This window comes from Pelobates fuscus, chromosome 5 (genome assembly GCF_036172605.1).
Source record: "Pelobates fuscus isolate aPelFus1 chromosome 5, aPelFus1.pri, whole genome shotgun sequence".
NCBI classification, from domain to species: Eukaryota; Metazoa; Chordata; class Amphibia; order Anura; family Pelobatidae; genus Pelobates; species Pelobates fuscus.
The window spans coordinates 224,838,975-224,865,711 of record NC_086321.1 but is presented as its reverse complement, the minus strand read 5'-3'; the positions used below and the strand labels follow the sequence as shown (position 1 = coordinate 224,865,711).

Sequence of the window (26,737 nt, the reverse complement as noted above, 5' to 3'; positions counted from 1 at the left end):
AGTGTGATTTACTCCATGTAAATCATGGAAGCGGCCTCAAGTGGCTGTCAGTGAGACAGCCACTAGAGGCTGGATTAACCCTCAGTGTAAACATAGCAGTTTCTCTGAAACTGCTATATTTTCAGCTGCAGAGTTAAAACTAGTGGGACCTGGCACCCACACCACTTAATTGAGCTGAAGTGGTCTGGGTGCCTATAGTGGTCCTTTAAAGTATGTACACGGTTGTCTACTAATGTATAACATTTGAATGTCAAAAACTGGACATTTAATCATACAGGGTTATTCAACAAGTGAGAATTCAAAGTGAATTTCAAATAAAAGGTTAAAGTAGCTGAACTGGAAATATTCTTTAAGTCAGCTATACTTTTGTCGGCTACTCTGGCCTTAAATTTGAAATTCACTTTGAACTCTCACTTTAGTAAATAATGCTGATAGTATTGATGAATGTCCATCCAGATGGTTGAAATCCTCATACAGATGCCGAATACTCCTACAATTGTTGAATAGTGGCATGAACAGCCAGTGGGCAAATATGCAAATCAGACTTTGTAGTGCATGGGTCATATAATGTGGCACAGGCCAGCTCTAGTTAGCCAGCTGTCAGGATAAACAGTTTAAAAAAAACAAAACACAATGACCCCAATACTTCAGGTGGGAGTTTATTTACCAAACTGTGTGTCCCATCACAGTCTTGACCAAGTTTCAAACTATAATGAACGCACATATCTGGAAAACAACAACAACAGAATCTCCCATTTATCAACATGGTTCCCCCCACATTTGGACTTGGGGATACCAGACATAAAAAATACTACATAGCAGCCTACATAGCCCAAATGATAGCACTAATATGCAACACAAAACCTCAATAGGAAAGTCCTACATTCCCCCATACAATACTACGCAACTCTCATGTGTCAAGAAAGCATACCACAACTGCCTAAAATGTTGACCACGACAAGGCATGCTCTGGCAGTGTAGCGCACTAAGGCTATGCCAATGACTAAACACACATCCGCTAAGCCTCACTCCTATGTCCACATTGAAGATGTTTACTTTGAACTTACCCCTAGCAAACCGGACTTCTAACCATCTGATACATGTGCTTTAATTGTATTCAGGAGGTAAGCTCCACACAATTACCAGCCTAGTCTCCTCCTATCAACTACCCTCAAGTGCAATATTTGCATATATCTGCATTAACCCCTTAAGGACCAAACTTCTGGAATAAAAGGGAATCATGACGTGTCACACACGTCATGTGTCCTTAAGGGGTTAAACATACCCTTCAGTCCCAGTGCCTGAATGCAATCAACACTGAAATGATATCTCCTCTTGAAAAAACATTGCTCATGAGTAAACACACGATGAAACCATTTCCTTATGTTAGAGTCAAATGTCCCAACACCCTTCTACTGAAAAACGTCCGTACGTGAGACAATGGGAAACTGAACTCAGATGTACTTTCACTACAAACATAGCAAGCAGTTCCCTACACACTGGGAATCGAGCAGTATACTTCTGTGGTGGTAGTTTGTCTTGACAAGGCTATCACACATCTCACTCTGCTCGCCAGAGTACATACCCCAGCAGCCAACAAGTTGTGTTAATACATTTAATTGGCTTTGTACATTTTATTCAAATAAGCTGTGGCCATTGCCCTATTCACATACTCATTATTGGGATGGGGAAATGGGTCCAAAATATCAATATGGATTAGACATGTGCAATTAATTTCGGTCCGAATGTAAATTTGGATGAATTTCGGCAATTCAGACATTCGGATGCTTCCACGTGTCTGAATTGCCGAATTTCGGAAGTGCTGAATGGAAGTGCCGAACTGAACCGAATTGCCGAAGTGCTTCAGATTTCTGAAAAGTGGCAAAACAGGAGAGGGAGAGAAAATTAAGGGAATGATGACAGGAATCTACCCCTACCCCTACCCCTATCCCTACTCTACCCCTAACCCTACCTCTACCCCTAACCCCTATAAAATCTGCAAATCGGGAATTCGACAATTCTGCACTTTGGCACTTCCCTAACCCTACCCCAACCCTAACCCTACCCCTAACACTAGTAGGGTAAGGGGTAGGGTTAGGGTTAAGGTTAGGATTAGGGGCAGGGTTAGGGGTAGGGTTAGGGATAGGGAATTGCCTAAGTACTGAATTCCCGAATTGCCAAAGTGCCGAATTCCCGAATTGCAGATTTTGTTCACAAGTGAACTCTAATTTCCCGGCCCAGCACAGGCTGAGTTTTGGCAGTATCAAGCTGGCACCCGCTAACCCCTTCTTTGGACCGGTGGCGGTCAACTCCATGGACCCTGGAGGTCACTTGTATCTATCAGAGATAGGTGGTATTGCCGCAGACATCGTTAACACTGACAGTGGTGTACTCAACATAGTAGACACCACGTGCACCGTTGATCACCGCGGAGAGACATCTTGTGGGCTACACCAGCCAGACAAAATATTCAGCGCTTTTTGGAAAAAACTTCAACTCAAGCAGATCATTCCTGCTCCACAAGTTTTTCAAGCACCTCTGGGTCCACCCCGACACATCCAATGCTGACCAGCAGCTCCCATCATTAGAACAGCACACGCAAGGTGGCTTAGGCTGCATCGGCAAGCCTCGAGGAAGGTGATGTTTAAACCTGTATCGGAGCTGAGCACATATAAGGCAAGCCTGGGAATTCTACAGCATGTTGGAGTGATGAGGGGAAACCGACTGGCGACACCGGGTCTACTGCCAGCATCTATGACACTAGGCCTAAAGACCTGCACCATTTTGGAGGGACACACTCACATTATTTTATTTATTGCTCCCTACCTTTGGTAGTTGGTGTGGGGCCTCTCCCTGATCTTCTCTCTGGAGCTCAGTGTTCCTGCTCCTTACGAGCGCAGTTTAGAGGGCACGCGTGAAGGAGCAGTAAGGAGCAGGAAGACTGAGCTCCCTTGCCGCCACCAGGGTCATCTCCTCCCTGGCCGGGTAATTTTGGCAGAGTAGGCCCCTGCAATGTAGGGTGAGCAAACTCGTGGCTCGCCAGGCTGCAAAAATATTCATTGTGGGCCGCATGCCGCTTGATTTAGAGAGTAGGAGATAAACATGTTTAAAACAAGTTACATCTAAATTAAGGTGAAACCAATTTTTTTCGTTCAAGCTGTGTCAGTCACAGCCAGGGGAGGTGTGGCTAGGGCTTCATAAACATAAACCAAAGTGATTTAAAGGGACACTCCAGGCACCCAGACCACTTCTGCTCATTGGAGTGGTCTGGGTGCCAACTCCCACTACCCTTAACCCTGCAAGTGTAATTATTGCAATTTTCATAAACTGCAATATTTACCTTGCAGGGTTAACTCCTCCTCTAGTGGCTGTCTATTAGACAGCCACTAGAGGGCACTTCCTGGTTTATAGCACACGAAAAGCACTGGAGAGTCCCTTTAACTGCTAAATGGCAGTGAATTGAGCAGTGAAACTTTAAAAGGTATGATCTATACACTAAAATTGCTTCTTTAAGCTAAGGTTGTTTTTCTGACTATAGTGTCCCTTTAACATTAATTTTTATTCACTTGTAACTTTACATTTCATCTTTTGGTGTCATATTATTTTAGGTTCGTTTGAATTGACATTGGTTAACAATGTACACCGGGCAATTACTTAATTTTCACATTGTACTATGTTTTTAAAATTCATTTTGTCATTGGTTATTGTTTTCTTGCACTTTTTCTCACATTTAACTTCTTAACAAGTGTGCAGTAAAACGTGTATAATGCAAAGACTTGTATCACTGTAATTACTATAATTGCAGTTTCGTTTTAACTCGTTCAGTACTGATATATCATCAAATTATTGGTCTGACTTCATGTCCTGATGGCGTTTATTCACTTTGTCCACGTAAAGTGACAGCTATGTCTGCAGCCCTTGTTGCAGGGAGGATGTTATTTGTTGTAACACAGGAAGAATCTCTCTACAATCATACACTGCACATGGGACTGTGGAGATTGAGTCTTATCTACACCAGGCAACAGTAACACTGGGGTGATGTATGTAGTCATTTGTTATTTATTGTCACATAAATACGAACGGGGAAAAAAAAAAATGAAGGAGGTACAATTAAGGTTTAATTTACTGTTTTAGAAATCAGATCTTAGGTTAGCAATGCTAATCTTTGTCACTACAGCTTCTGTGTGGTAGGTTTCTTCCATGGGAAACGTAGTCACTGCAGCAAAGACGAATTGTATATAACAAATGTTTTTGAAATATGTTCATATGAAAATAAAAATATATAACTTGATTTATCTGACCTGTATCCTGAGAGAGTGTGTGTTTTTCATCGAGCAGGACAGCATTCGTTTTTTTTTTTTAATTATTTATTTATTCCAAGGTAGAACATTACATTGAAAACATAATATATCAAAACGTTGTAAGTTGGTACATTGTGTATGACATATCCCCAGTAAACCTTTAAGAGCATTAGATTGACACATCTAGCAAACTTTTACTGCATCAATGTATCCTGGAATGTGTATAACATGCAGTACAACGCTGATTCCCTGTTCTCCCTGGTATTTTTTTAACTTATAACATAAAAGGAAAATCAGATAAAACATGAATAAGCTACAGAATACCATACAGGCATTTCTTTGGTCGATAGGACATGCCCCATCTTTTCCCATGCATTAATGTGCGGATCCTATAAATCTGTATCTTAATCACTTATAAATCGCTATCCGTTTGTTCCTGTGAGCACAGGTCCATATCCTTTCGAAATGCAAGTTAGTGACATATTGTATGGTTTTGTTTCAACAATTGTGAGTATTTCTCACGGTAAAAAGAAAGATAGTAAGAGGGGTAGGTAGGGATTCAGTAAGTGAGAGAATTAGGAAAGGGGTGGAGGAGGGAGGTGCAGGGGAAGTCAGGGCAGCCAGTATCCTATTGATTGAATCCCATCCTGGGAGGTCTCTGTTGTGTGTGCATCAAGCACTTGCTGCGCTGGCCATCCAAGGGCCCCAAACTTTTTCGAATGTTTTCGTCGTGCCTCTAACCCGGGACGTTAGGTCATCCATGAGATAATTATCTTTAATCTTCCGGATTACTACAGCAATATCCGGAGCCTTGCTCCGCAGCCACACCTGTGCCAAAGCTCTCCTAGCGGCTAGGTTCACCTTATGCAATAGGGGGACAGCATTCGTTTTAAGGCAGCCCTGCATGTAAACATTTTAAGAGAGGTCTATTCTCCCTACCTTAATAAAACAATAATTATAATAAATAATAGGCTGTTGAGATTCTCCACTTTTTGGATGTTGTGTGGCTTCTTCCTCACACCCACAGCCAAGCTATATTATCTTTAGCGTTGTGTATATGTATATATTTTTAACATTTTATTAAAAGATGCAATTGCAGAAAAAATAATGTATTGTACACTGACATGATATACTGCTACATACAGGGTGTTTTCATGATTTGTATCACATATATTCCCCAGCATTTGTGTCCCACACTTGTTGGGGGTGGCATATGAATGGACTGACAGTGTAAAGAGAGCATGTCATGGCAGAAGATTGCTCAGCTTGTCCCCTAGCAGGGCCAGTTGTATTGTGTGAATAATGAGAGGAAGGATAGATCAGTGTGTGTGTCACATTATTGCAGAGATAATAACATTGAGCACAACGTAGGCTAAACCTATTCCCACCATCCGGTGTCAATTCTTAAATAAATAGATCTTTTTTTTCAATCAGTGCCAATCTTTGTCACAGAATTCTAACATGATTGTAATTAACTTTTATCAAGAATTCAGTGCAAGCTGGTGCCGAGAACTCAGTCATTGTGTTCTGGGTAAAGAATGGGTTCAGTAGGCACCTTATCCGTATCTTATGTCATTGAAGCACATTAGGCTGGATAATGGTTAAATGAAAAGGGGCCACTGATTGCGTAGCATTTCTGAAAAGTCATATAGTAGTACCCTGTAAAGATGGACACGGACCAAAAGATGCATACAACTAAAAGTTCGCTGAGAACTTACTAAAAGCGTAGGTCCTGAGACATGATGTGTATAACATAATGCAAGGTATGCATATGTGTGCCTTGTATTTTGATAAGAAGATGGCGCAGCCAATCATTAGAAAGGGCAACAGGGATTAAATTAGTTTTGTATTTACCTGCTGCTTTAAACATAGAAATGTAAATATCTTTTTCTGTGACAGGTCACTTTTAAGGCTGCAAAAATCTATACTAATTATAACCGCTATTTGGTATGATTATAAAACTAAAGGAGTCCCAAAACTAATGAGACTCCTAATCTGGTTTTATACAAAGCCTACAATGGACATTGTGAAAATATGTAACTAATCCGGAAATAAACTTGGAGTAAATTGATAAAATGTACTACAAATAGCAATAGTATCTAATCCCAAAGTGTGCCAATAGAAAATCAAATCATTAATACTTTATTGGTAAATTAAATAAACAGGCACTATATAATTGGGATAGTTGCTAGATGGCAGGGGGTATACTTCTAATCTGAAGGTATTTATGAGACTATAAGACAAATCAGTGGATCAACAATTCAATTGGAAAGTCTGAAAACTATTTCTAAAAATTAGTAAGACAGCAATCAATTAGTCAAACAGGGTCAGCAAAATTAACAGGTAAGGGCTTCTGTTGGTAAGCAACTCTCATCATCCTCAACTATTAATATCTCATGTAGTACCTAGCAAAAAAGACTTAGGAATAAATTAAACAAAAAGTAGGAGGAGATACACTAAGCTAGTAAACCCCTATAATTCCTAAAAAACACCTTCAAGGGTGTTCTATGCTGTCCCTATGAGCTAGAGGTTAAAGTCCATCAGATTGCCCCCTGCCAAAAAAGAGCAATAAATAAAAAGGAAACACCAAGTTATAAATTAAAGTGAATAAATGTGTTAAGCACCTAGTGCTCCCATAGTGAGTGAAATAATAACAAACATAAACCCAATTGTTTGATTTATTCCTAAGTCTTTTTTGCTAGGTACTACATGAGATATTAATAGTTGAGGATGATGAGAGTTGCTTGACCTTGTATGTGTGGGGGGGAGGACAGCATGTGGAAAGGCTGTGTTAAAACGCAATGTAAAGACAAGAAAGGAGGTTAGCACTAATAATAAAAAGGTGGATGGGCAGCGGCATAGCAGAGGGTAACCCTCTAACCCTCTATAGTAAGAATGGAAAACAACAACAACAACAACAGTAATGCAAGGCTGCGCCAAAATGTATCAATGTGGACTACAGATTGGAAAAAGGCATATAAATAAGACTTATATAAAAGTGCAAAATGAAATAAAATATCGAAAATAGTCCAAAAAGATTTAGAAGTTGCACTGTGGCAATAGATGTCTTTTAAAGGTGCTTTTGGTGATGGGGTCTCTTCTCTGTTTATAGTAGTCCAGTTGGTCTTGTGATATGGAAGACACAAGATAAGAGACCAATCGTATAGAGTGTAAGGGTTAATATATGTGAGATAAAGATATAAATATTCCACTCACATTTAAATAAGCTATAGCCAGCTCAGGTATAACAGGCGTACAGCGGAACAATCCCCGCTTATGGGATATATGGATGATTGTCCTCCGGAAGGAATGGTGTCCAACTCTCAGGAAAAGGGATATATAAAACAACTAATAGTGCTCACTGTTTAACATGATGTAAAAGTTGTTTAAATTAATAAAAATTTACTTACAAGTATAGTGCAGGCCAACTGCACTGTGGTAACAGCGTTGGTGGTATGATCCCCACCTCAGATAGGCTTGTAAGCACGTGGTAAAATCAATTAGATGCCAGGTAAAAATAAAATAGTGTGTAAAAAGATAGTTGGCACAGATAGTAACCAAAAAATCTTTAATTATATAAAATACACAATTAATAAAACCATTGAATAATGGCCCACTAGAGGGCTTCCTGATTTAAAATGGATCTTTGGTCCGGTATCTGGTGCTAAACGAGGACATTCAGCGTCAGATTTTTTATTTGCCGCAAATGCACATTAGAGGCTACTTGTCGGAGGGGGCAGAGAGTCACCCCAGTGCAGAGAGACGTTGGTGCTGGGATTAGGTAAGTAAGTAAAGGGTTTTTAACCCTTTTATTTATCAGGGAGGAGGGGAGCGAGGGAAGGGGGAGCGATAGTGCCAGGAATACAGCTTTGTATTTCTGGCACCATAGTATCCCTTTAAGTAAGCTGGTATAGTTTTAATGGACAAGTACATGTAGCTCAATGAGCTATTGATGACTAGGTCATGTCCTATATTTGAGTGCCTTCCCTTCTTTACATTTTATAAATTCCTAGGAATAGAAATATAACCTATTTTATAAAATGTGTTTGCATATCATGTAGACCCCAAACTATTTTACCCCAAAACTTCTTTGCCTAGAGAGGAAGGAAACAAAGTAAAATAAATAAAATCGATTTTAGAAAACAAAGTTTGGACTGTGCATCTTTTTGTTTTATTTATTTTATTTTATTTTACATCCAAATCTCTTAAATTTGCAGTTGTTTTTACTATATTTATGCATTTAACTAGTTATTTTCTCTTTGCAGTGGATGTACCTCCATGGAGGAAGAAGACGACTGTCCAGAACTTGTCCCTATAGCTGATATTCAACAAAGTGGTCAGTCTGGGGATAAAATACCAGTCACCATCATCACAGGTTACCTTGGTAAGTAAAATCAAGTATAAAGTGTGTGTGTGTGTGTGTGTGTGTGTGGGGGTGTGTGTATATATATATATATATATATATATATATATATATATATATATATATATATATATATATATATATATATATATATATATATATATATATATATATGTGTGTGTGTATATATAATTATTCCCTTCATGTTATTATGCCTATTATAATACTGACATGTCGAGGAGAGGTAAAGGAAGACTAGAAGCACCATAACCACTACAAGGGCTATAGTGGGTACAATGGCAGGAGTGCCCTAGCACCACCCCATTGTAAGTAGTCAGACAATTTTAGAAGGTACACTGTTCCCTGCCTTCACTACTTCCTATGGGACTAAAAAAAAGACTAAAACAAACAGGCTGTAATCTAGACAGTTCTTTCTTAATGAATAGGCATGACTTCCTATTTGCTTTTGTGTAGCAACTCTGCCCTCTAGTGGAGAAAACGTGCAGCACTCATAAAAATTACATCTCTTACCTGTTTATTTTGTCTTCCCCTGACTAGGATGTTTATTTATAAGTCTTCTTTTCTTTTTTTTTCCTTTTATTTACATTGAAGGGCCACTTAAGGTGCAATGGTCCTTTTATGTTTAACCCTTCAAAGTAAAAGATCCCCATTTTGTAGAAATGGTAATGTTTACCTTGAAGAGTCAAACACACCTCTAGAGGCTGTCATACTGACAGCCACTAGAGGTGCTTCTGCTGTACTGACCAACTAAAACTCAAATAACATTGCAGCTCTTGGATTCAGTGCTTTCCTATGAGAAGCTCTGCACATACGCATCAGGAACAAAGTGCTCCTCTATGAGAAGCATTGAATAGGACCATTGCCAGAGGGGCCATGCCATCTCTGTGATGATGTGGGAGGCAGAAGTGACTAGCACCAAGGGAGTCTTTGTGCTGGAAAAGGAAAGTAAATAGTTTTCTTCATTTTGTTGGAAAAACTGTGTGGATGCAGGTTTGTATTCCTAATACTATAGTGTTCCTTTAACCATGCGAAAACTGTTGATGAAGTATGGGGCACCAACGGGGACTTTCCAGACTGAAGACATACTCAATTCAAAACAACAAGCCTAACAAGCTTTATTTATCGTTTTCATTGAGATGAAGTGGTCTGGGTGACTATAGTGCCCTTTAATAGTAAGATCATGGTTGTATGATGTATAGTTTGATGTAAAAGCTACTTTTTATCGGTTATGTCATGCTTTCTTTGTTTCACTATGCGTGTGTCTATGAATACACCATGTATCAAGCTTTAACAAATGAATGAAAAATATTTACATTTATTTTATACTTTATTTATATATATTTAAGGTGCCGGAAAAACAACCCTTTTAAACTATATTTTGACTGAACAACACAACAAGAGGATTGCCGTAATTGTCAATGAATTTGGAGAAGGTACGATCATTTTATAGGACATTACTCTGCACTAACTTAGTAATCCATGAATAAGAATCAGATAAGAACAAGCATTTTTTTGCACCTAACAAGTGTGTAAAAATTAGGCCTTTATACATATATATGTATGGTTACTACTGTTATGCCTAGCAATTCCTTATAGAAATCAAGAGGATGTACAAGGAAATGAATAGTACACGCAAAACTAGAATCAGTTTGTAAAAACAAGCATCAGTGTGACTTTATCGTTCATGTGCCAATGACTTCTGTTGCTTTCTTTTGAGAAAGCAATGGATATGTGAGGGTTATATGCTGTCTGTGGGCACTTGTTCTGTGATTCTACCATCAATTTCAAACACTTCCTGACTTTAAGACGATGTCACAGTTTGATCATGGGCTGGGAGTTGCCTATTCCAGATAGCATTTTGTGGGGTGGGTGGGGGGGGGGGGGGGGGGGGGGTATTTATACATATATAGTGCATAGTCATTCTTTACAATGCTTAGAGTTACTGTCTAGAATGTCATGTATTGGACTTGCTGAAGGCACTTGTTAAACGCACTTCAGGGAAACTTCCTGGTATCACTGGTACTTACCAGGGTGTGTTTATCTTGTAACTGAGCTCAAATATTTTTTCAGTTCTTTAATGTGCATAAACACACAAATAACTGAATATGTACAATTCTCCCAGTTAGTTATGCATTTAGTGTTTCTATTTTGGCCTCAAATTGAAAATCCCCTTTGAATTCCCAGTAATTCAAAGTGAATAGCCGTGCCAAAATAAATGGCTTTTTCCAGTCCTGCAATGCAAAGTTTACAGATTTATGGAAATGCTTTGGATTACCCTATTGGTGCTTTGTTGTCAAAACAGAACATGCAATAACAACCCCAAAACGTGACGTGTTACTTTTCGCTCTTTCCTACACCTAGCTGTTTACCATGGTGTGTGCTCCCCTCTGGGAATACCAGGTTTTTCAGCATTTTGTTTTTATCTTTGTTTGCAATTTTTAGGTTAGAAAAACAAAAAAGTTAGGATTTTTGCTGTGCTGATATTGTAGATATTTATCAAAGCTATTTACTAAAGTGTGAATTGTCAAGCATTCAGAGTGAATTCAAAGTATATTTCAAATTTAAGGCCAGATTTACCAACCTTAATTAACCAATTAATATAACAAATCTTTTTTGATCATTTTAGTATTCTGTGAATCTGTTTGAATTATTTGATTTAAGTGCAGATCACGTTTAGAGTTGGGAAATGTTTTTTTTTTTTTTAACCATTACACATTAGATTAAAATGGTTGGCATGATAAAAAGATAATGGACGCCCTCTTTTGTGCCTCACAGGAAGTGCTGTGGAGAAGTCTTTAGCAATCAGTCAATCTGGTGAGCTGTATGAAGAATGGCTGGAACTGAGGAATGGCTGCCTATGCTGCTCAGTAAAGTAAGGGACCTGCCACCCTGCCTTGCTCCTCAAATCTCCCCCTGCAAAACTGGGGTGTCAGTTCACATTTGGGAAAACACTCATATTGTTTTGATTTATAGTGTTGCTGTAACACCTTTGTCCCCACCATGACAGCATTCCTTAAAATGTATGGCTAATGCTCCAGACAACTGTAGCAAGAAGCATAGACCTATCGGCATTCAGGCTTGCTGCAAAAGATACATCCATTATGTCCACTGGCTTTCAGACAGTGCTTTTTCGTCCACATGCATGTAATGCTAAAAAAGTGCATGTCCGTATTAATGCTGTCAGAAAATGGGGCTATACTGAGGAGCTCAGGGGACCCAACAAAGGCCTTGATATGAAATAGTTTAATATTTTTAGATAAACTTTAAAAAATATTTAATATTTTGAAAAATATTGTAATATACTGAAATTTTCATTATATTGATTTATATATATATATATATATATATATATATATATATATATATATATATGATGCCTTTTTTATACTTTCATTTTTTGAAAAAAATTATTTGAAAAGTTTATCTAAAAATATTAAATTGAGGCTTAAATATCAAATAGTTTGAAAACAAGGTGACTGCTTACCAGGTGAGGTTGCCAGGGAACTCCTAGCAGGATAGCTAGGACAGTGGGATGTAATGATTGCCTTTTTAAACCGCGCACAGGGACTTTTCTCAGTGTTGTAAACCTGTTTTTTTTTTTTCTTTTTCTTCTCAAGTGCATAGCACTATACAATTGATTTGGCACCAAACCTATTTTAAGTATATTTATTAATTGGCATTTGACTTATAAAAATGCCCACCTGTTATCCCAGAACATCAAAGGGGGTTACCTCATCTCTCTTACCTGTTTCTATTTGTTGCAGGGATAAGGGCTTGAAAGCCATTGAGAATTTAATGCAGAAGAAAGGAAAGTTTGACTATATATTGCTGGAAACGACAGGCCTAGCTGATCCAGGTAAAATTCTGCTACTTCTAAATCACTACTGTTTATTTTTCTACTGCTTTTTACACTGTCAAGCATCATCTTCATATTAATACGCTTCTTAAAGGGTTACTTCAACCACCACGACCGCTACAGTGATATGCAGTGTTTGCTTGAAACACTGCTCGTACAGAGTTATTTGCACACGTGACATTAGCAGGCCGGAACTCTGTTCCAGACTGCCAAATGTCAATTCTGTGCATAAAATACCTCCTGGCTCTGCCTTCAAGGGAAAGCGTTTTTCTCCCCTCCTTCCTGTCCCTCCCTTAGCTGAGTCCTATCCGCCTCCCAATAAAATAAATCATCTCTATGAGAAGCCGGTGATTGGACCGCACAAGTCTCTGATTGATGTCAGGACAGGGTGTGGAAGACTGCTCCGGGAGCTTCGCCAGGCACTGGATTCCAGGTGCGTTTTTGTGCTCAATAGAGGAAGGGAACCTTCTTTGTGTCCGTGTTCTGTGTGAAATGTCAATATGCATTCAGACTTGTGTTTTCTGTAGGTTTATTCTTATTACAATTACTAATATATAACAAAACTAGAAAAGCTACAATTTCTGGGGAAATTGTGTGAAGTTTTCTTGCTTCCACCACTAGTCTACAACTGGAGTGGGCGGAGTAACTGTTATTATTTATTTATGTAGCACATTTAATTGCAACGTTGTTGCCCAAAGCGCTTCACAGTTTCATTAAAACATACATTTATAAAAACATTAGCAGGTGTACAAAAGGCCCTGTCTATGACATCACTTGCTGCTCCAGCCCGGCACAGGTCAGATTATTTTGGTGGTTGCCATCTTCAAACGGTCGTATTTTTAAAACTATACATCCTACAACGAAAAGCTTTATAGTGTGAGAATCACAAGACACAGACCTACATTTGATGCATAGTATGTCTCTGAAGTATTATAAATGAAGGCACAGTCGCAGTTTAGAAATTGCCCTTCAAGTTTGAGCTGGCTAGAGTGGAGTTTCAATGAATGTCAATGGACGACGTGTGTTGCAAACAAATTGTCATATTGTGAAAACTATCAGGACTATGGCTTAGCTGTGGACATTTTTAGTGGCAGCAGGGATAGCTGAACGTTTTGATATAGGATTTGTGTAAGTGGGCTTGAAAATGAGGGAATGGTGGCAGTTTAGAAATCATGTCCAGATTTTTCAGCTTTTGCCAGCTCCCACTCTACTTTTGAACATTTTGCCATTCATTCCTATGGGACCAATTTCGTCACAAGAACGACGATATTCCGTGAACCATTCGACGAAACGTTCCACAAAGTAATAGCAATCCAATTGGGAACAATCTGCACGTTTTGGTATAGTGTTTGTGACTAAGTGGCTATGCTACGCAAGAACACTTAATAACTAGAAAAGCTACAATTTCTGGGGAAATTGTGTGAAGTGTTCTTGCCTCCACCAGTAGTCTACAACTGGAGTGGGCGGAGTAACTGGGTGGAGTGGCTGGAGCAACTGTGGAAAGGTTGGACTGGGCAGAGTAACTGTGTGGAGTGTTTGGAGTGAGTAAAGATAGTAAACATTGCACTAACCAATTGATTGATCAAATTTAAAAAGTGCACATGGCAAGCTTGAAAGAGTGAGTTGCATTTCAAATTGTATTTATTTATATAGCATATTTAATTGCAACGTTGTTGCCCAAAGTGCTTCACAGTTACATTAAAACATACATTTATAAAAACATTAGCAGGTGTACAAAAGGCCCTGTCTTTGACATCACTTGCTGCTCCAGCCTGGCACAGGTCAGAGTATTTTGGCGGTTGCCATCTTCAAACGGTCTTATTTTAAAAACTATAAATCCTATAAAGCGAAGAGCTTTATATTGTGAGAATCACAAGACCCAGACCTACATTTTGATGCATAATATGTCTCTGAAATATTATAAATGAAGGCACAGTCGCAGTTTAGAAATTGCCCTTCAAATTTGAGCTGGCTAGAGTGGAGTTTCAATGAATGTCAATGGACGGCGTGAGTTGCAAACAAATGGTCATATTGTGAAAACTATCAGGACTATGGCTTGGCAGCAGGGATAGCTGAACGTTTTGATATAAGATTTGTGTAGGTGGGCTTGAAAATGAGGGAGTGGTGGCAGTTTAGAAATCATGTCCTAATTTTTCTGCTTTTGCCAGCTCCCACTCTAGTTTTGAAAATTTTGCCATTCATTCCTATGGGACCAATTTCGCCTCAAGAACAACGATATTCCGTGAACCATTCGGCGAAACGTTCCACAAAGTAATAGCAATCCAATCTGGAACAATTCACACGTTTCGGTATATTACGGTCTATGTAGTGGAAAAACTGCGGGAGGAGTTAGGGTGGTTAATTTGGCTATAATAATATATATGTGAGATAACATTAAGTGGTCTTGCTATGCAAGAACACTTAATAACTAAGGTTGTTGCAGGATGATGAATATTTAACAGCAGTATTACACCCCTGTTTTGGGAAATGGTACATCCAGCAGGTTTTCCAAGTACATGCTTTGCTATCATTATTTAATATGCACTCTTTTTTTTACATATAAGTAAAGTCAAAATACACATCTTGCCATATCATAAATGTATTTCTCACATTTGTCTCTAATGCAGGAAACCATCAGAACACTTGTTTGTGTAACAATTATGTCCTGCCAAGACACTTTTCCTAATCTCCTAAATAAAAGCTTTGCCCTCTTATATTCCAAAATGAAAAAGCTCTGTTGATACTGTTCAATAATTTAGTAAATGGGCTTTAGTAGATATTTACTAGGGGAATTATTTATGGACTGTAAGTAATGACAGATGTTCTGTTTTCAGATTTTCAGTGTTATATGGGTTTGTGAGGAAAATGTTCTTGCACACTCCTCAGGCACAGAACAGAATATATTTTCTTGGTCTGGAATGTGTTTTTTCTGTTTTAATTTAATTTTTTCATTAATATGCAGACTTCTTCATTGTGAACATATTGCTCCCCTGTAACCAAGATTCAGATATTTGTGTGCCATTAACCCCTTAAGGACACATGACAAGTGTGACATGTCATGATTCCCTTTTATTCCAGAAGTTTGGTCCTTAAGGGGTTAAACTATTAGTGTTTTATTGTTTTTTCAGTGATGTATCAATTCTTATGGATGATGTACAATTGTGTGTCCTTGTACTCTGATAAATGCAAAGTACTAATCCAAATTGTGCTGTTAAAGTGGGCCATTTTATTTTTCACACAGTAGTTTTTGCACGTTAACTGCAACAAATGTAAGGACCACATTTTTGGATTTGACATTGCTACATAGTAATCCAAGTTCGAAAAAAAGACAATCCTTTAAACACCTTTTTTCAGGAGACCCATACATATGCCTGAATTTCTTCTAATAATATCCTTAATTAACACACAATTTAATCCCCATGCTCAAGCCTCCACTAGTCCTGGGCGGCCATGTGTCTCTCTGCATCGTTAGAAATGTTGTCTTTTAGCTGAAAGTATTAAAGGGACACTATAGTCACCAGAACAACTACAGCTTATTGAATTTGTTCTGGTGAGTAGAATCATTACCTTCAGGCTTTTTGCTGTAAACACTGTCTTTTCCGAGAAAATGCAGTGTTTACATTACAGCCTTGTGATAACTTCACTGGCCACTCCTCAGATAGCTGTTAGAGATCCTTCCTGGGTCATGGCTTCCTAAAATGCATCCAAACATTCAGTGTCTCCTCCCTCTGCATGCAGACACTGAACTTTCCTCATAGAGATTCATTGATTCAATTCATCTCTATGAGGAGATGCTGATTGGCCAGGGCTGTGTTGAATCATGCTGGCTCTGCCCCTGATCTGCCTCCTTGTCAATATCAGCCAATCCTATGGGGAAGCACTGTGATTGGATTAGGCTACCACTTCTGATGATGTCAGCAGACTGCTTGTTGTTTTTTTTTTTTTTTTGAGTCAAACAGCATGCAGAGTTACAGTTTCTGGCTTGAATACAGTAAGACTTTGCTATATTAATGGAGGCATTAGGGGCCCAGAGGGGCTAGATGGTGGTTTGTGTTCCTGACCCTATAGTGATCCTTTAAGGTGAAATGTTCATGTAGGACTCCTTTACGAGGTTTTCCTTGACGTGGAGTTTACACTTGGTCATTGGAGTGGTACTAAAAATCCCTAGTTTTTTTAAATGTGTGTAGAGATTTGGGATAGTGTGCAGATATCTTTTTTTGTGATTTTCATTTCCTTAATGAAGTTTATTTTACAAATAAAAAATAAATTACACCATCTTGATGCATTGGTAAGCTACATGTTTTTGAAAGCATTTAATTCTGTTTTGTTTGTATTAAATGTTTAAACAGAGGCTTTATTAGATGTGAACATTTTTTTTTTTAAATAGTTTAAGTATTGTCCCCAATACATTTTACTTTGTTTGTTGGTTGTCATATTTTTAGCATTGTCCTTAACATGGCATGTATACCTTTTTATAGTGTATGATACAATGGAGTCAAACACTCAAGGAAATGCCGTTGTCAGTTTTGCTTATGGACACTTTTTATGTTACAGACGATTAGCCCAGTGCAGGTTACATGTTCTGTAACTATGTAATGCAATGATGACTGTAACACTAAAATAATTGCTTTTTCATTATGTAATACTTGTCTTAAGAATTAAGCAAGCTGTTGTTACAGTATCACCAGGAAAGAAGCATTAATGACAATCCACTTATTTCCCATTCAGCATCTTGACAGACTCTTGTTCAAAGCTCAATAATTGTCAAAGCCAAAGTAATTTCCTTTAAAAGAGAAGACATTGACTCAAAGCCGACATCTTGCAATCCCCATTCCAGCTAAATTGAAAAACGATTAAGCTTTTTGGGAGAGAAATCAATAGGTATCAGAGAGCCATCCACCCAGTGGCCCTTGCTATGGCCTGCTTGAGTAAGCATTGCAGGCAGTTGACATGGATTACTGTGTTGACAAAAAGTAATGACAGACAGGCCACATCTGATCATGTTACAAAGAAGGGACTAGACATTTCAGTGAACCCAGCTATCATGCGTTTAGACAGGCTTGTCATGCGTGGACCAATGATGCTTTTGAAAGAAAAAAAAGCATCTAGTTTTATGTGCTGTCATTGTTTCCCTCCCTGTCTTGTTGTGGCAGTGAAACGTGCTAATTCAGGTCACTCGAACACAAATGGTTCAGTTTTTCTCTTGACGGAAATTTAAACAAGGTATCTGCTGCTACGAGCCTTGAGTGCTGATCTTATTAAATTATGTTTAAAGGTCATCCACTTTGCAAGCTATCTTCCTGAGCTTGGACACATCTTGCGTTTTTGTCAAGTACAATTCATGGCTTGATAGTCGGTAAAGAAAATAGAATGAAGTATAATTCTGTATTTGTGGTTGCCGGGAACAAATTTACCTTTAAAAAAATAGTTTGTTTTTTTTACAAGTGGAGCAGTTTGTGCGAATAGAAATAAAATATGAAATGAATAGTCACAAAAATATACCTTTACTTAAACAGATATGTATTCCAGCAATAATTCACTATTTTACAAATTGTCACTTTTAAATGTTGGTGCTTTTCCAATAGTAAATTAAACAGTGTATTTGATAAGTTTTTGTTTTGTGTTTAGTTAATTGTTTTGTGAATTATTTATTTTTTTCATTTAGGTGCAGTGGCTTCAATGTTTTGGGTGGATGCAGAGCTGGGCAGTGACATATATTTGGATGGTAAGATGACACCGCAGGTTGTGGCCATTTCATGTTGGTGAAATGTAAAATGCACATTTTATGTGGCACAACAAAGCCTTAACCATTGTATGTGTGCCTCAAAGCAACAAACCTATTTTTTATTAATGCTCAGATGTTTTCACTTAAAGAGATACTATAGTGAGCAGCCCTGCCATTCAGTGTCTCCACCCTCTGCATGCAGACACTGTACTTTCCTCATAGAGGTTCATTGGTCCAATTCATCATTATGAGGATATGCTGATTGGCCAGGGCTGTGTTTGACTTGTGATTGCTATGCCCCTGATTTGTCTCCTTGAGAGTCTCAGCCAATCCTATGAGGAAGCATTGTGATTGGCTCAGACCACCATTTCTGATGATGTCAGCAGACACAGGCAGTTTCAGAGGTAGACAAGGGCAGAGCCAGGAGCTGCAGACTTTGATACAAGTAAGATTTGACTATTGTTAGGGAGGCAAGGTGGGCTAGATGGTGGTTTTAACACTAATGGGTCAGGTATACATGTTTGTGTTCCTGACCCTATAGTGTTCCTTTAAAGGGCCACTTTGATCAACATAATCACTAGACCTGTGCAAGAATGGAAAATGACCCCACTAGTAGAATAAGGTAGGTTGAAATCCTTTAGATTGAAGAGTCCAGATTAATAGGGACACTCCAAAAGCGTAAAGCACTTTAGCTTGCTGCTGTGTTTTATGTTGGAAGAATGTCTTTTTTTTTTATTTTACAAAAAATGCAGATTTCCACAGAAACTAGCACTATTGTAAATTAACCTTGTTACACCCCCTAACTGTCAAACAGATAACCGGTCTTATTACTTCCAGGTTGTTTAGTTCAGTGGAGCTAAACTCAAGCTGCATTGAAAAGTATGTAAATTGGACAGCCACATAAAGTTTGGGTTGGGTTAGAAAGGGAGGACATGCTAAATATTGTGACAAGAGATTTGCATACTTGTTTTCCTAGCACTATATACTCAGTGGTGCAAAAGAGGATAAAAAACCCTTTCTGTCACTTACCTTTATTTATCCACCTTGCACACTGCATGATATTTTATGTCTTTCTGCACAAGGTCTTGCACCATTGTGGTTATTATGTTAGTACGATTGTGGCTTCAGTGTCATGCTCACTCACCTCTTGGACGACATTCCTGCTCCCAGACTCCACTCCAGCAGTTCCCACGCCGGCCGCTGGAACTCCGTCCCTTTAATGACGTCATAACGCTGCGTACGTGCCGACGTCATACCGCCGATAATGTCACGGCCTGCCAAAATGTCCAAATTCGACCATTTTGGGGGCGTGGCTTTCAATTTAAAGAGCCAACCTATAAAAGGCTGGTTCACACATAGGACTTTGCCTTGTTGTGCTTATTGTTTGGTTACCAATAGCGCTACTTTCCTGACCTCGGCTGTCTGACTACTCTCCATTCTCCTGTTCTTGACTCTGCTCTCATACCTCGACTACTCTATTAACTGGTTCTCTGACTCGGCTAGTATACTCGTTTTCGTGATTTCTATATTCCTTGAACATTGCTTGGTCTTGACCATTCTCTTTCTGTCAAACGTAAAGCCTGGCCACTCTAAGGTCCGGTATACGGTTTTCTTTTACACCCTGCGTGTTGGGTCTCCTAGGAGTCCTGACATTCAGGTAGTACTGATAGGAGGAAAGTGAATAGCAGTGGATTGCTCATGAAACTTTTCATGTGTTACTGATTTTGATCCAGACAGGACTGGTATGGTTTTCAAACAAACTGAAGATGTCACCAGCACTCAACAGGCCTTTATTGAAGGGGGTGCAGTAACCCCACCCTGCAAAGCAGACACAATTCCAATACTGGGGTAACTGAATAATTGGTCCAGAACACCTCCATTTGTTGCTTAATATGTTTAATTTGAAGCCATTCCTCACTCTCAGCTCCACACTGAACCTTTATAAAGCCATAGGTCTGTAGTGTCCTTTACTGAGATAAATTAGGAACTGCATTTAATCCCATCACTCTGAACAAGGGTGCAACTAAACCTGGACCCAGCACCAGGTCCCAGGTACATATTTCTGTAGTGTAACAGCAGATAAATACAAATACACACAGGTGAAATAGCAAGGGGCATAAAAAGGCCAATTACAAGACAATAGTGATGGCTATGTTATCACTAAAGTCTCACACGTAACATAATAAGTTAAACACAAATTGTTACTCCTTTCCCTTCTCTTCCCTATTTGTCTTTTTATAGCTCATACCCCATTAAAAAAAATCTATAAAAATGTCACATTCTAAAAAAAAAACCCATAAGATTCAATACAGCTGATAAGTTACATGCATTCTATGCTTAATTTTAACCCATATATATAGGTTACATTTAAGATTTCTATTATAGCATAAACTACTTTTAACATACCGTACTTTGTTTTTAGAATGTTATATTATTTTATTCATTGTAATATTTGTTTGTACTAATAATCCATCTTTCTGGTACTTATTGGCCAAGTCAGCCGGTAATTGTTCATCTACTAAATATGGCATTAGAGGTCTTCATCCTTTGGTGTCTTTGAGGTACACAAATAAAGGTTGTACTTTTTTTTTTTTTTTTTTCTGCACACACAAAGGTGCTTTTTACATGACACAAACTTTAAATGGCTGCAAGCTTGAACAAATAAACTGCAACTTTAAAACCATAATTTCTATTTAGTGCTACTGCTAACTTCTGTCCACAAAATACTTTTCTTTCTAATACGCCAAAGCTGTTGTATTTGCTTGTTTGTTTTGGAAGATAAGGATGGGACAGGAGGAGGTGGTTCATTTTCACCTGGCTGAGAATGGTGTATAAAGAGTAGTAGATACCCCTGACCAGATATGCATTTTACATAAAAGTGGAATATTTACTCTATTGATGCTGCGTCATCCAGGGATTTACTTTTTGTGCAGTGTTATAGGCTGTCCTATAATATATAATATGCCACTGGCATATTAAGGAAATTGTTTATTATGAACTATGGACAATACATAGCCTGTTCTCAATAACATATGGATTAACATGGTGATTTTTTTTTTTTTTTTTGACAATCTGAGTGTTTATTTAGATTTTATCAAGACATTATAACATAACAAACATATAAGCAGTTATAAGGGAAAATGCGTAAACATACACAGTGGGAGTAGTATATCGAAATAGGTGAACAAAGCGGGTTGGGTGTTCTCCTCTACATTGAGGGAACAGGAGACTCAACCAGGGAATTTCAGCCCCGTCTTGTAAAGGGGAGGCTCAGCTTAGTCACCCAGAGTCAGGTGGGATATATAGGACCTTTTTCAGCTTAGGGGGTCTTGCTTATAACACAGAGATTGCCTGATAGGTCTCATATGCCACCCAACTCAGCTGTATTACATAATTTCAAACTTAAGCCCAGGTGTATGTTAGCTTGGTTGACTAATCACTTAGATCAATGTTGGAACTGTCACCCTACTGAGACCCTAATTGGAGATGCCCTGAACAGGCGCAACTGCGCAACTATATTGTCCCTAGTCGGTCTCTGTCTGTCCCCCTATGGGGGGGGGAAGGGGGGGGGGGGAAAGGAGTGAGAAACAGGTCGGGGGCAAGTCTGAGTGGTCAAGGGTCCCTTGTCAGGACTTGTCAACGTCAATTAGGCGCCCGGTGGTGTGGGTAGGCACCTCGGTCCATACAACTCAAGAGAAGGCGGGTAGATTCGTCGTCTATATACAGTATGTTACATCCGTAACCATAGCTAGGTCAGAGGGCCATACAGTGGGGGGACTGTTGCATAGGCAAGGTAGTATAGGGCAGATGGGGAAGGATTACAGGGGGGGGGGGAGAGAGGGTCGGCAGCAGCAGGGAGGGAACCAGGGGGAGGGTCCGCCAGCGACACCCCGGAACATGGTGATTTTAATCTGTGTTGTTGCTATTTATTTTTAAGGTCTTGAAGCTCAGGAATAGCGTTGTGTTGGGACAGTACCTGGATGCCTTTTATTTTGGTATTCAGGGGAGTCAGTTGTGTGGCTACCTTTTTTAATTTGTGAACCCTTTTGTGCTTTTTTCAGGAATTGTGTCAGTTGTTGATGCCAAGTACGCCTTGCAGGTAAGCAACTAATTGTTTTGATCTGGAGTATGGAGTATTTAAAAAAAAAACATAACACCGCTTTTTTCATAATGTGGTGGCAAGAACAAGGCTGGATTTCCCACCTGTTTTCAGTATTTATTATGTGCCTTTTTGGAGCTAAAATGGACTGGTGGGGAGAGAGAAGTACCAGGCGCTTTGACCAGTGTCCTCTGTAGTCCTGTTGGCATTCTGTGTTTGGCAGCAGAGCTGCAGGGAGAGTTATAGAGGGTATAAACTCATCGCTGCCCTAACTCCTGTGTGTGAGCCTGGACAGGAAGTGGAAGGGATCATTATCCTGTTGCCCACTAACAGCCTTTCAGACATACTTTACAGGAATAGCAGGGTCAACACTGAGTGATACACACTGTTTAACAGGTACTGCAGCTCTATTACCTAGGAAGGCAAGTAATATGCAAATAACCTTTAAAGGGTTAGTCTAACCACCATGACCATTTCAGCGATTTGAAGTGGTCATGGTGGTAGAAGTCAGTGTGTACAGTGTTTCTGCACGAAACATTGCACATGCAGATACATTCTTAATTGTGTGCTAAAGGCTAGCAGCACACGTGATACAGGCAGCAACTCTGTTCCGGGCTGCCTAATGTCAATTCTGTACGTAGATTTGTATACAACAGAAATGTCCCTCTCCCTTCAAACATTGCATCTTTCAGCACTTCTGGCGCACGGTGGAACTCAATCTAGCCACCAAGATACCCAGGCGCACAGGATACGGGAGAACCAAGCTACCTCGGACGGGAGTTGGATGATTCCGAAAGAAGACTACAACATAAGCCTTCTGCCACATGTTAAAAGGCAGCTGAGATATTCATAACCGCACATGTCAAACACTGATATGCTTTATTCTTGATTTCCGTTAGCCCCTAATTTTTCTTTATTTTATTTTCTCTACTTAATCTTAAGTAAATTCACATTGTCATGGTAATGTGCTATATGGCCTGTACTTTCAAATGTCTCAGCATTACTACTTGAGTCTACAAGTTTTGTTGAGGGCTGACAACAAGGGAGGCTGGGACTCTCCATCATTGGGCATTGGCTGGGGGGCACATGAGCTTGTGTAGCAGTTTGGCTGATATTAGCCTGACATGATGCAGCTGTATTATTTAGATATTATGCTTTAACTGCTTGCATACTACGACACTGCACATGAACCCAGTTGTACCTGTCTGTTTGGTAATAGCTACATAATTAAGCTTGTTGTATAATTTTAATAGATTTTTTCCTAACATGTACCTGCTCAAGTGAAGTCAGACACCTCAACGTGTTAACCCTATCCTGATTGTCATGACTCTTACTTTCTGCTAATCCCTACAAATAATAACCTCTTTTATGACCTGTCTTACTCCTAATACAGTGAATACTTAAATCTGCGCTATTCCTCTCTTGTTTAACACCTTTTATAAACATGTGCTCATGTTTATGTACATGTATTTGGTTACCCTATCGTTTGCTATCTATTTTGTGTATATTGTGCAACCATTTGCCATTAACATGCACAACGAAAATAAAGAATGATAGATGAAAACGAAATGCTCCATAATGTTACATTACCCCCCTTTAACTCTAACCCAATAATTCTAAACACCCCTTTTACCACAACTGAAAGGCCCTTTTAACCTCTAAAGGACATAAGTTTCCCGAGTATAACAGTACCCCCAATGTACTGTTTTTAGGGTGTCCTGGAAAGTTACAGGGTTAAATACAGTGCTAGCAAATTAAATTCTCTGGACTTCGGCCTGGGTTGTCAGGCAGGTCCCTCAAATTGCAATTAATAAAATTACTTAATTATGTAAAAATATTACATAAATATGCACGTAGAATTAAATAATAATAATAATAAAAAAAATAATATATACCGATGTACAGGTTTTATAGTGTTTTTGAAAGTTACAGTGTCAAATATAAGGCTTGATTTTCTGTTTTTTTGCATTGAAATTTGCCAGATTGGTTATGTTGCTTTTGAGAGCGTATGGTAGCCAAGAAATTAGAATTACCCCCATGATGGCATACTATTTGCAAAAGAAGACAACCCAAGGTATTGCAAATGGGGTATGTCCAGTCTTTTTTTGTAGCCACTGAGTCACAAACACTGGCCAAATGTAGCGTTTATAATTGTTTTTTTGCATTTTACACACAAACAAGTATAAATGCTAACTTTAGGCAGTGTTTGTGACTAAGTGGTTACTAAGAAAGACTGAACATACCTTGTAATGAATACCCTGGGTTTTCTACTTTAAAAAAAATATGTACATGTGAGGTGTGATTCAGAGGTTTATGACCGATAACAGTGTTATAATGTCACTATTGATAAATTTGAAAAATATATATTTTGAAACCGCAATGTCTTACTTGTACTTATAGCCATATAACTTGCAAAAAAAAAAGCTAAGAACATGTTAACATTGGGTATTTCTAAGCTCAGGACAAAATGTTGAAACCATTTAGCACGGGTGTTTTTTGGTCGTTGTAGATGCGTAACAAGTGGCAGTCAAAGTTAGAATAAGTGTGTTTTTGTGAAAAAAATTTTTTTATCAACTTGCTCATGACGATGGTGTGTAGACACACCGAAACGCACGTCGAGCTTTCTTTCATTATTATTTTTTCACTTTGGTAGCACATTATACTTTTTTTGTTTGTTCAGTGATCATAGTTTTATAAGTTTTCTTTTTGGCACGCAGGGATAGCGGTTACTAGTTAGGTACCAATAGCATCTCCCATGGTACCGAGGTATTTTTGGTGTTTCGTTTTCTTTTTGTTTACCTACCCTTCAATAGGACTTTATTAAACTTGGGGGATTACCTATAGAGTTTCTTTGGGTACCTGCCTTCATCCTATGGGAGTTTGTGAGTTGGGTATAGGAACTTTATTTATAGGTCTTTATGTAGTGTACACCGCTGCTGTTAGTTTGATTTCAGCTGTCAGTATCCTCTTTACCTTTTCATTGTTCCTACTAACCTATACCTCTATGCTTTTCCTGCCTCCTGCTACTGTACAGATCCCTTTTTCCGTTTTCCACTAGAGTTCATCTAGCTAGGGGTCTATTTCTGTACATTTAGGGTCCTGTTTAGGGACCTTGTGCTCTGGGGGTTCCTGTTATTTTGTGTTCTACTGTCTATTCTCTTTAGGGTTACCCCCTTTCCTGGGACTCTGTTATAGGCTGCTTGAGGACCCAGCTCTGGATTCCATTTTTTGGCATCTAGTCCCTGGGTTCTTAATCCTATTCTTTACTTGTACTTATAGCCCTATAACTTGCAAAAATAAAAGCTAAGTGTAACAAAACCCTACCCTGTGCCTGGGAACATTTGCTATTACCGGCCCTTTAAGAGCTAACCAGGAACATACACAGGAACAGAAACCTCGGATTATAAGGATATATCTTTTATGCAGTAAAAGACATCAAGCTGTATGCAAATTGGAGGTTCTTACCTGCTTTCGTGGGGATTTTCTATAAAACATTTCGGGACTTTTAAAGCATTCGCTCAATTGTGAGACTCAGACGGTATGGACACTGCATTCATCATACAAATGCAAACTACCGAACACCGGACCACCCTGCTACCTAATTATGTTGCAATTTACCTCCCTGATCGGCGAATATAGTCTTCATGGGAAAAACATGAACACTTTGTTTAAGTCCCTGGGTGGCCGCCATTTTGGGACTTTTACATGTGGCCGCGGCCATCTTAACTCCCGAACAGCGGTGTTTTTCCGTTGAGTGTCTGGAACTAAAATCGGATACTCGAGTAGGCGAACACCGCTGAGACCTCCATATTACCAGAAATCCGTGCCAAAACTACCGAACGCCCTGAAGTAGCATATGGGGATTCTGGCGAACGTCAAGATACTCACGGATGGCAAGCCTTTCGGGACTTTTTAACCCACAAACAAGGACCGACTGCAAGGCCAAAACTTATGGAACTGTTTTCGGCTATTGTGCCTGTGCGGTCGGTCAAAACTTTAAAGTACCATAACTCCCGAACCCGTTACCCGAACGGGATGATTTTTAAATATGTTGCTCCCCCAGATTAGGGCTATCTGGGAATACTGGATTTATGAATGTACCCCAGATATTTGGGGTACATCCAAAACTGGGGTAAAAATGTATCTCTGTTAATTATGTTAAAGGTTTATCTGAGGGGAGGAGATGTGTGGGTTGTACCTTGTATTTTATCGGTTACTGTGTTAATTGTGTAGGTGTCTCCCTTGCATGGGCAGCATCACATAAAAGGAGAGTGTCTGCCATTAAAATTCAGTTCTTCTTGACCCTTCAAAACGTAGCCTTGGCTCGTTCTTGAAAGGGGATCTGCAGCATAATCACCTGGCTCTTTTAAGA

At 39.1% G+C, this 26,737-nt stretch overlaps 1 protein-coding gene across 1 annotated transcript in view; it reads left to right on the top strand.

The window, feature by feature from the left end:
- Nucleotides 1-3,936: 3,936 nt before the first annotated feature.
- The window catches only part of LOC134611331 (zinc-regulated GTPase metalloprotein activator 1B-like), a 97,464-nt gene continuing 74,663 nt past the window's right edge, over nt 3,937-26,737 (top strand). The window contains exons 1-7 of the mRNA XM_063455075.1: nt 3,937-4,040; nt 8,567-8,685; nt 10,032-10,118; nt 11,461-11,557; nt 12,450-12,541; nt 18,207-18,266; nt 22,328-22,365. Of these exons, the coding sequence (XP_063311145.1) occupies nt 8,580-8,685; nt 10,032-10,118; nt 11,461-11,557; nt 12,450-12,541; nt 18,207-18,266; nt 22,328-22,365 (480 nt within the window). The 5' untranslated portion in view covers nt 3,937-4,040; nt 8,567-8,579. The remainder of the gene's footprint in view (nt 4,041-8,566; nt 8,686-10,031; nt 10,119-11,460; nt 11,558-12,449; nt 12,542-18,206; nt 18,267-22,327; nt 22,366-26,737) is intronic.